The sequence below is a fragment of the Poecilia reticulata genome, linkage group LG10, assembly GCF_000633615.1.
Source record: "Poecilia reticulata strain Guanapo linkage group LG10, Guppy_female_1.0+MT, whole genome shotgun sequence".
NCBI lineage: Eukaryota > Metazoa > Chordata > Actinopteri > Cyprinodontiformes > Poeciliidae > Poecilia > Poecilia reticulata.
Window position 1 is genome coordinate 6136193 of NC_024340.1, and position 11451 is coordinate 6147643.

Sequence of the window (11451 nt, forward strand, 5' to 3'; positions counted from 1 at the left end):
AAGAAACTAAAGTAAATACGGAGGAATAAACTGGTATGGCAAGACCTTTCGAGCAATAATTAATACAAAGGACTGTATGGTAAGAATAAACAGACACTATTCCCAGATAAAATATCGTTGAAGTGCCATGGGCAGGGGCGCAACTACACATTATTCAGGTGGATGCGAAAACATAAATCGGCACCCCCCCCCCCACGAAGGAGCGTAGAAACATACACTCCCCCCAAACCCCCTCCTCCAGACGCCGATACGTTTAGGGCAAAACTCGCTACATTCACCCCGTTATGTGCACGAGATGAAGGAGCGTAAGGGGCGCGAAGTGTAGGGAAAACATAATCGGTGCGCCGATTCAAAACAATAATGATAGTAATATTAATAATAAAATAATTGTCAGTGCAAAGTAACCTACAAATTCTTTGGTGGGGGGCGGTGAGGGACCTGGATTAGGGCTAGGGGGGCGCTGACCCGAAAAAGGTTGAGAAACACTGATCTAGATCAAAGCAAAAGTCTGGTCTGACTCACTTCCTGATGCTTTGCATTGTTTCCTCAGAACTGCTATTTTAATGTTTCCTTACAGTGTTAGACATGTTGAAGAAGAAGATTTTAGGTTTTAATATTTTAGGAAAAATCTCTGGCTCTATCTTCCTCTCACGGATCCCAGGTTTTTCTGGCGGGCCGAAGTGAAGCCACACAGAAAACAACAATGAGTGTTGACGTCACAGAATTACAGAGTTTAATCCAATAGAAGACAACGTATGAAATTACAACAGAAACTGCAGAACAACAGAGAGATACATTCATTTACCTGAGACAAATGGAAAAGAAGGAAGAAAAAAAGAAAGAAAGAAAAGCAAAAACGTGCAAAGACGTCTTTGTAGAATTGCAAGAGCAAAATCTAATTTGTTACTCCTGTGTAGAAAGTTTTATAGTAAAGGCGTATTCTTGTCTTTTAATTTATTCAAGTAAGGAGTATCTTTGCTCATCCAACCAAGAGCCGTCTCTGACCCTCTCTAAAGTTGGAAACTCCCTGCAATTTGTTTCCAAGACCAAAGGCTATTTGTCCCTTTTGTCTAAACAAAGTGGACAAAAACAGAAATTCTGTTGAACCAAGGTCGTGATTATAAAGTCGTTTTACAGCGTTTACTTAGTTGTAACCAGGAGGGTTTGTCAATTATAGTGTCTATGTTTCCTAGCGATGGAGAGTTGATTAATGCATTGCGGGATGATTCCCAGCAGCCACAGAACTATAAAGTTATAGTTGAGGGTTGTCTGAGTCTGAATGTTACGTCTTCTGGGCTGGAGACACATTAAAGGAACCTGACGTCGGAAAGCTTAATAGGCATCATAATGATTTTCAAATACTGTGGTTTTTGTTTTTGGTCTTTCTGTGTGGCAGCAACAGTAAAACATCCAATGGATGACCTGAGCAGACAGCCACTGCCTCAGGCCACTATTCACTTCTACATGCCCCACCTCAGGGAGCATCCCAATAGCCTGGTGCCTCATGTGGTGCTGGGGAAGGGACGCAGCGGAGGTATGGAGCATGCACACACACACGCACACACAATATCGCATCGCATAATCCATATAAAGTCAAATGTATCAGGACTTTTTTATGATCCAAACTTCATATTTGTTTCAAATTGATTTCTAGTTCTTAGGATGTTACCAACTAGAATTGTGTAGTAACTAGTTACATTTACTTGAGTAACATTTTTCAAAGAATTTACTTTTAGGAGTTTTTACTTCTACTTGAATAATTTTATAAAATTCCTGGATTCTCTGCACACTGAATAAAATGAAAAATAAACATGTTTTTTTTTTTTTTAGAATATTTTATTTTGGATTTTTAGTAGTAACATCACAAGTATTAACTGACAGGACAAAACTGGTACACAATGAATCACAATTCAAACAATGAGACATATTGAAAATAAAATACATTTACAATAATATAACACAACAACCAAATAAGAAGGACTGAACGGGGGTGGGTACTGTGGGTAATCTATAGGGATGAAATAAAATGTATATGAATTGGAAATGGATTGAGAGGCAGATTGATAGGTATTTTTCTAGAACCTACATAAAAGAACCACAGACAACGTATATGAATTTTATAGCCAAGCTTTTGCAAAAGGAGAAGACTCTGTCAATTGCTCCTCCGAGCCGTTCACAGAGCGTTCTGAAGATCTTTGGGTACAGCTTGTCTTTTATTATCAAGCAACAAAGAGGGAGGATAGGCAAGATAGACAGCAGAGGAAAAACAACAGAGGTCGTAAAACATTTTACCCAAACACAGCAAAGGTCGTAAAACAATTTACCTAAACAACTAGCAACCCAGTTCCAGATGTGATATCTGATCTACGGTCTGAGCCCGGTTCAAATCTCGGTCAAACTGTTTCACATGAAGATGAACAGGCAGTTGTGACCCCCAGGTCAGTTTATACACACACTAAAGAAGAGAACACTTTAAACTGACTAACATTAGACTGAATATGAACTAAAGTAACAACAAAATGATAATACCAAAAAATCTCTATCACAGATGGTATCAGATTCGCTCATAAATCCTGTCGAGTCCAGCTCGATTACAGGATCATCAATCAATCCAATGTGCTGGTAGATTTTGCATATAAATTAGAAAAGGCTGCCATATTTTATAAAAAGTCTTACTTCTACTCTGCATCCAATAGGTTATTTTTCTAGTGTCACACAGCTATTAATCTCACAAAACCACATTTTAATTGGGACGGGGGAGTCTGATTTCCATTTTGTTGTAATACATTTCTTAGCAATTGCCAAAAGGACTTCTGTAAGTTTCTTGCCTAGACTGTCTTTAAATTGGAATTTATAAAGTTCCCTAGTAAACAGTTCTCTGGGTCTATTGGAATCATGATGCCATGAATGTCTGATAACGTTTCACAAACCCCCTTCCAAAAACCCTGCAATTTAGAGCAATGCCAGGTGGCATGGATGAATGTTCCTTCCTCCTTACCACATCTAAAACAAAGAGAAGATATATTGGAATTAATGTAATTTTTGTGGGGTGACATATAAAAACAAACATGTTTTAACCAAAACTTTACCAGACACAAATGCACACCTGCAATTTTTGTTAAAGTTTGACAAGTCTGTTTTTTACCGAAAGAAACTGATATTGAAAATTTTTTTCTTGCCTGATTTTGTTATTTTTTGTTACTTTATGACTTATTGTTATTTTATCCTTAAAATACCAAAATTTAAACTTTATATTTTGGTCCAACTGATGACGTAATTTTTAAATATTAAATAATTTATCATTTCATCAGTTACTCCATACTTGAATCGACTTTTTACCAAATACGTTTTTACTCTTGAGTAATTTCTTGGACGGATACTTTTTACTTTTATGTTGCTGTTGAAGTCATGCTTACTCTTACTTGAGTACAATGTTTGGCTGCTCTGTCTGTCTCTGGAATTACATTTCTGAACATTCCATGAGAGCAGGTCCTGTGACATGTGTTAAGCAATGACTTAGTGTTCATCTCCCTTCTCCTCCTCCCACAGTGAGCATGGTGCTGGGCATTCCCACGGTGAAGCGTGAGAAACAGAGCTACCTGGTCAGCACCCTCAGCTCCCTACTGTCCGGCCTCAGCTCCTCAGAAATGCAGGATCTCCTCATCATCGTCTTTGTCGCTGAGGTTACATGATGCAGCTTTTTATTCAAACGAATGATAAGCCATAATTTTCTTGTTTTACCTACCACTATGTGGCCGCCAGGAATTTTGGGCCCCCTGACAAAAAATTTGTTTGGGCCCCCCTGCGCAGCTGCTGTTATAATTTTTTGAGTCTATTTGACCTCTAAAAAGCATCACAATTTTAAAGGCTTGCATCTGCCTTGGTTTATTTGGTTCAATACTAATAATTAACACAATATTTACTGCTCATGAATTTCACATCCAACAGTTCACACCCGGTATGCAAGTAGGTTGCTTAAATTTCTTCTATTAGTTTTAGATTAGTTTTAGACAGTGGAGCAGTTGGTAGAGCTGTTGCCTTGCAGCAAGAAGGTTCTGGGTTCGATTCCCGGCCCCGGTCTTTCTGCATGGAGTTTGCATGTTCTCCCTGTGCATGCGTGGGTTTTCTCCGGGTACTCCGGTTTCTTCCCACAGTCCAAAAACATGACTGTCAGGTTAATTGGTCTGTCTAAATTGCCCCTAGGTGTGAGTGTGTGTGTGCATGGTTGTTTGTCCTGTGTGTGTCTCTGTGTTGCCCTGTGACAAACTGGCGACCTGTCCAGGGTGTACCCCGCCTCTCGCCCGCACACCAGCTGAAGATAGGCACCAGCAACCCTCCCGACCCCACTGAGGGACAAGGGTGAAAGAAAATGGATGGATGGATGGATAGTTTTAGATACTAAAATGTCTCTCCCTATGAGCAACAGTCAAAAGCAACGTGCAACTACACATGAAACAATCCAGACTTCTAAAAATGCAATGTAGTTGCATTTTATTCAAGCTGTGGTATATAACTTTAATAAAAAATATGTTTTCTCCATATTTGTTAAAGCTGTCACGATGTCGTAACAGTTTGTTATGAGACAGATAATCTGTGAAAACAATCAATCTCCTTCCTGGATTATTATTACTGGTTAAAATAATGCACCGTTCTGACCAAAATAACCAATCAGAACCAGTAGGACGCTCTTAGCGCTGTCAATTAGCCTCATTCACTCACTGCTAAATGTGCTAATGGTGGAGAAACAACTTATCATTACAAGAAACCATTTATCTGCTGTCATTGGTAGCTATCCTAACTGAACTGAGCATTCACAGTTTCAATCTGCACAGCTCTGTGCTATGCTAGCAGCAGCATGGCACAAATCAAGGGGGAGGAAGAATGAGCAGCACAACATGAGATTGTGATTGACAGCACTAAAACTCCTGCCACTGACTGGTTGTCTGTAGCACGGGGAGAAGGTAGAGGAAATGGATTTTTCACAGATTATCTCTCATACTATGGAGGAATTCAAAGGTGCTAAACTCATGAATTACAACATGGATTCTCTCTGGCTCACAGGCAAACAGGAAGACATTTAATGCACATCCGCGGCATCACACATTACATTTTCATCATCTCATTTTCAACGTCTCAGACTCCAAAATGTCTCCTGCTTCTGGCTCCAAGCATTTATACCGTTTCAGTCTGCTATTGTTTATTGGAAACCGTCTGACCAATGGCGTGTAATCGTTGTTTTTTCTGGCACACTTTTCTCTTAGTGTTTATTGCGCGTCCTTCAACAGAGGGACCTAAATCTGCTCCATCTCAGGACCACTGAATAGAGAATTTTTGTCTCAATAGTTGGTCTTATCATGTCGAAACAGACATCCTTTCCATGTTCTGTTTTCGTTCCATTTGCATGCAACGCACAATGGAAGGAATAGAGACACACCAAAATCTTCTGCAAAACAACTTAATTAATAATATTTCGGCTCCGGCATAATTGTGTCGGAGCCGCTCGGACATAATTATTAGTTCTTGTCTGTCCAAACAGAGACTCTGGCTGAGTTCTCCCCATGCAACAGGAAAAGACACTTGCCAGGAATTTCTTGCAAAACACCTTACTGGGTCAGATTGACCCAGGACATTCGACATAATACATTCCTTTTCAGTAAAACATATCTTAATRTGAATTAACATAACTTTTAACTATTAATATAATTATATTCTTCTACAATCCCATACTGCCACAACGTAATTACAGTTTTAAAAAATATGTGAAAAAAATATTTGTGTAAAAGTGACATAGTGCAGCTTTAATTTCTTTCACTCAGGAGAGAACGGGTCAGGAGGGATGTGGGTTAGAGCTGCTGCTGATTGACTCACCTGTTAAGTGGTAAAAGGTACAAGGGGCAAGTTAAATATATGAACATGTTGGTAATTTTTTTCCTTAATTCCATCCATCCATTTTCTTACACCCTTGTCCCTTAGTGGGGTCGGGAGGGTCGCTGGTGCCCATCTCCAGCCAACGCTCCGGGCGAGAGGTGGGGTTCACCCCGGACAGGTCGCCAGTCCGTCGCTTAATTCATTAAATGCTAGTGAAATTAAGGCAAACAGTAGTTTGTAGCTATGCTAACTATGCTAAATGGTTGATAATCTCACAGTCTACTTGCCTCTCTTGGAGACAATCTGGGTTATAAATTAACAGACTTTTTCTCTCCCTCCTCTATTTTTTGTTTGAAAACCTGATTTTCTAACTTTTCTTAGCAGCATAGTAACTTGTCGTTCTTGTTTCCTACTGTCTGCTGCTGAACAGCGTCACTCTCAAGTGCTCCAAGCAGGAACAAATCATTTAACGCAGATGGGGGGGTGTTCAGGGCAAATATGGATGTGTGTTTTTTGATCTGGGAGTGGGAACATTAAATTTTTACTGCTAAAAACAATCTTTGAAAATACAATATGATTAATTTTGTAACTTACAGGGCCCCTTTTTTTCATTTTTATTTCTACGAACAAAAAAATAAATAATTAAATTGTGGAGGGCCCCCTGCGCGGGCTGCACAGTGGCGCAGTTGGTAGAGCTGTTGCCTTGCAGCAAGAAGGTTCTGGGTTCGATTCCCGGCCCCGGTCTTTTGGACCGGGGACGGGAGAACATATATATATGGCCGGGAGAACATATATATATGTTACAGATATATATATATGAGAGAGACCACCCGCAAGGGTGAGAAGGGAATTTTTATATATGTAAACAAGTGGAGAATCTTAAAACTTGTGAGAAAAGCCTGTAATTAACTTTCCATGAAAGTGAGTGTAGAGGCCTTCTTCCAGCCAGCTAACCAGCAGTGGAGCAGCAGATCAGTGTAGAAACCTCAAGACCGTAGCATCACATTAAGGGACTGATACAGACCTTCGTACCAGTCTATTCATGTTTCTGCTCATGTTTGTATTCAGACCTTTGATTTTTCCCACCATTCTTCTCATAAAACATGTTTTATCACCAAGAAACAGGCAGAGCAAAGTTCATCTTTAGATAAAATTTTTTACTCTTCATTCTGTGTGAGAACAGAGTGATTCTGGGATATGTGTTCCTCTTTGTTGAGACGGACACTGCATGATAACACAAACATTTCTGATTCAGAATCCTCCAACCTGAAGCTCCAGAAGTCGTCGGTGTGTTGCGGAGCTGTCAGAGAGACAGAGAGACTCCTCCAGTTCCAACATGTAAAACCAGTTTTGATGTGTGAGCCATTGTTCACTGGGGAATGTTTGCTGTGGAGTGTTGAACATATTTAAATAGGAACAGAGTCCATGAGCTGGTATTCTGACACCTGTTGTATGTGATCAGACCAGTACAGCGAGTCGGCCGCTTCACACCACAGCAGTTCCTTACTTTATTCATGCCTTCCATACGTTAACTTCACTATCCTGTTTTTTTTTCTTTGTTAATGTAGGCGGATCTACAGTATGTGGAGGGCATTGCACGCAGCCTGTTTGAGAAGTGAGTGGCTTCTAGTTGCTTCCAGTGAGAAAAACTCATTGCTAAACGAGTTTCTCGTTTAGAAATGAGAGCCTCTTCCATTGCTTATTTTTCATGGACAATTATCTTATAGGCTGTAAAATTACACTGGTCAATGGCCAAAAAGACTGTCTAGGGTTTTTTTTTGGCTGTTTTAAGGTCATTTTGATGAGTTGGATAAAAAGAAACACATTGGTTTTGCTCAACCAGGTCAACTTTCTGAACTATGGAGCAACATGAGCATCAAAATGAATTACTTGTTCTCGCATTTGGATCAGTTTCCTGACAATCTGAGATCAATGAGCGATGAGCAGGAGGAGAGATTCCATCAGGACAGAAAAGATATGGAGAATTTTAGATAATGAAGACGTAATGTTCAATTCACATGTACTTACCCTTATCAGTGTTTATTTAATTTATAGAAATCCAAGTTTGTAACATTTGTTTAATATACTCTGTTAGAAAACTTTTTTTTTCTCCTAAAACTTTTTTTGGATGAGACATATTAACGGAAATAAACTGAGAATGTCACAAAAATGTCATCAGTTTAGTCAGAAGACTGAAAATCTCTAAATCAAATTAGAATAAAACCCATTGAGAAAAATGGATGTCATTTTTTGACTTAGTAGTGCAAAAATAGTCCTTATTCAGTTGAAAAAACAGACAACTTTCAAAACATATTTTTTTGTAACCCAGTACAATAAACCCCCTTAAAATGTATTGTCCTGATTTCATATGAAGGCAAAATGTCCAGATTTACAAAGACCCAACAGCTTTCCACCTTAAGTCTGACACAATAACTAAGCCTGCTGGATAATCATTTAACCCAGAAGTTATTGTGGTGAACAATAATATTGTTGTTTTGAAACCATTTTCAAGTAATATAAAGGTAATAACATAGCAATGCAAGAACACATTCTCAAAGATCAATAAACTTTAAATTCTCATGGATATTTTACTGGAAGACTTTTACAAAATAAACAACAAATAAAATAAATAATGAAGTCACTGTAAACAAAACTGTCCTTCAAGCAGAGAGCTAGTAGAGAGCAAAGCACCAGACTAAAGACGTTTGTCATCCAGTTTTTGGTAAAAAGAGATAAAAGATAAAAACAATAAATCTTGCAAATGGAAATTATTGAGTTTGTTTTCATTTATCATGTGATTAATTGATTTATTGTGACAAACCTTATCCTTCTCTGAGCTGCTGGCAGCCTGAAGAAGACAGATGGTCCCACTCATAAAAACAAAACCCTGCAAAAACTCTTTCTGAACAAGAGATACCTGAAGCACGCTAGATCATAGCTATATTTTTATTGATACAGGATTTTAGTGATTGTTTTAATAGTTCAGGCTTATGAAGCTGTTGCTTTATCTTTGTACCGGTTGGGTGGTTTTAATGTGCGTATGTCACATGGATGAGTTCTGTCATCTCCATCTCAAAGGTGACGGCCGGTGAAGTCATCACTTCAGAATTGTTGGTTTGATGTCGAATACAGAAAGTTTTATTTCTGTATGACATGCCAAGTATTATGCATTTAAGAACAAGCCCAGACATAAATTTGCAGTGACGGTTACATAAGTCGATACTTTTATAGAAATATGAGCTGCTGCCTGAGGGCCTGTTCAACACTAAACAAAAGGAAGCTGGAGAAAGTGGAAAAGTACACAGGATAATAACAATCACTGGTCTGCACATTATTTCCACTGCATCTGTCTGTGACCTGGAGCTGCAGGCCTTCTGCATAACCAACAGTGACATGGAATCATTACTCACCGTCTTAAGGTACAGTATAGGAAGACATCACTGATGCTGATGGAAGTGACAGGGGCTGAATACATATGCTCACCACACTGTTCGTTTATTTTGTTTCTGCAAATTAAAAATAAAACGCATCAAACATATTTCCTTTTGACTTCAAAATAATGCACTGCTTTAAGAAAATATGACTCCTGTTTTGTTTTGTCCTCTGTAGTTTTCCAAAGGAGGTGCAGTCCGGTTTGCTGGAGGTGGTTTCCCCGTCGCAGCATTATTACCCCGATTTCAACATCCTCAAAGAGACATTTGGAGACTCCAAGGACAGAGTCAAGTATGCATCAAAAATCTACATGCATAAACATACATACTCCTTCCTTAAACGCCCTCTGCTACAAAAAAGCAAGCATAACGAATGTGAGTGTATTCTTGTGTAAGAGCATTTAGGTAAGTCATGGTAAAATCTGTCTGCGTTTGAAGCCCCTGCTGATGCTTCTGAACAGTTACTGAGTCTGTCTGTATGCCAGCACGATTAAAACACCCCCATCTGAATAACAAATTTAAGAGAATGATTACTGAAATTACAGAAAAATTATAGAATTCCATGTTAATTATGGCTGCAAGCATTGATTGCTTTAGTCATTCATAATTTGGACGATTAATTGATTAATCAATTGCAAAATATGCCACAAATTGGCAAATTCTGCTGATTTTCATTTAACTACTTATGCCTTTTTATACAGTGTTAGAAATACATTAAAATATGCAAATAAACAAGTAATTCAAATCTTTTTTTAAATAAAAAAATATATATACATTTTGTTGCCTGTAATACAAAAACAGCATTCCTTTAGTATAATAATCAATTAATCACAATTAATCCTTTAGCCCTAATGCTAATGCTACCATTTCCAGAGTATGTTGATAGTGTCTCTAAAGAATTTGCATTCTGACCAGTCTAGATAACCCTGTCTGCATGAATGAGTTAGGGTTAAACAGGAATGTTTTATGCTTAGTCAGTTTTTACCAAAAGTTTTTAAAGCTCAATGGTTGTGCTTAATATTTACAATAAAGAAATAGAATCAAGTTTGTTCCTCTGGTGAGGTTGAATCTGTGAAATGATCCTCCTTCCTGAACACCAGAATGTCTCACCACAAGAACTACAAATATTCAACTCATGAATTTTAGCTTTGTTTTACTTTTAAAAACTTGATGCGTTATTGTTGTACAATCATTAACATTACTGTTACAGACTGCAGCTCTCAGCTGTGTGTTGGATAACAGAAAGTCTTAAGAGAACAAAGATTTTTATTGTGAGGTTTCTGATGGTAGTAAAGTCACATTTAGGTGGTCAATTAATGACATCACCTTAGCCCTGCCCACTTCCGACAGGAAGTCACCTGTTTTTTTCTGCTGTACGTCTTACTTTTACTCTATGGGTTTAATCCTGTGCCAACTATGTGATGAATCCTGTGAATGCAGGCTGTTGGCTGAACCTGTGAGGGTGTGGCCAAAATGCAGGTTGCAGTCCCTTGCCATATGCATACAGTTATCTCTAAATCACACATGGAAAATCCAATTGGCACCAAACTGGATATGTATGATCTTTATCACCGCTAAAGAGCCCAACAGCATTGAATTGCAATTTGACTCCACTGCGCCCCCTAGGTTATTCCATCAGCTATACCTCCTCGATACATCGGCCGATCTGCACCAGATTTTTGGTTAATTGTCAGGGAGCACTGCTAAGCTCATGCATGCATACAGCCTGCATACGGCCTGGCGGGGACGGGTGCGGGAACTGTGCGAGCGTCCGCGGTGGCTGGCGGGCCGCGGTCCTGGGACCCCCTCAGTGGCCAATAGGCCGGAGCCGCACTGAGCTGCGAGGGCCATTCGAGGTTGCTTGCAGCTTTAATTATATTTAAATCTGGAGAAACTCAGAGAAAAAAAACATCAGTTAGAAAGATTTATTAGATTGCGTTCTTTTTTGGCGCTCGGGCCTGGCTGAAGACGTTCGTGCTGAGCATCATCAAGCGATTTGATGATTGGCTCGGGCTGGAGCTCAGAATAGTCTTCTCCCCCGGGCAGTGGCGCAACTACACATTATTCAGGTGGATGCAAAAACATAGATCGGCGCCCCCCCTCCCCCCAACGAGGGAAGGAACGTTAGGGTGAAGGAGCGATGCTCACTCAG

The 11451-nt window shown here is 39.3% G+C and overlaps 1 protein-coding gene across 3 annotated transcripts in view; it reads left to right on the forward strand.

Annotated features, from left to right (window-relative positions):
* The window catches only part of zgc:154054 (Alpha-1,3-mannosyl-glycoprotein 4-beta-N-acetylglucosaminyltransferase B-like), a 45581-nt gene that overhangs the window by 18341 nt on the left and 15789 nt on the right, over positions 1-11451 (forward strand). For all 3 annotated transcript variants that reach the window (XM_008419747.2, XM_008419746.2, XM_008419748.2), the window contains exons 3-6: positions 1397-1534; positions 3550-3683; positions 7437-7483; positions 9478-9591. In XM_008419747.2, coding sequence (XP_008417969.1) covers positions 1397-1534; positions 3550-3683; positions 7437-7483; positions 9478-9591 — 433 coding nt within the window. The remainder of the gene's footprint in view (positions 1-1396; positions 1535-3549; positions 3684-7436; positions 7484-9477; positions 9592-11451) is intronic.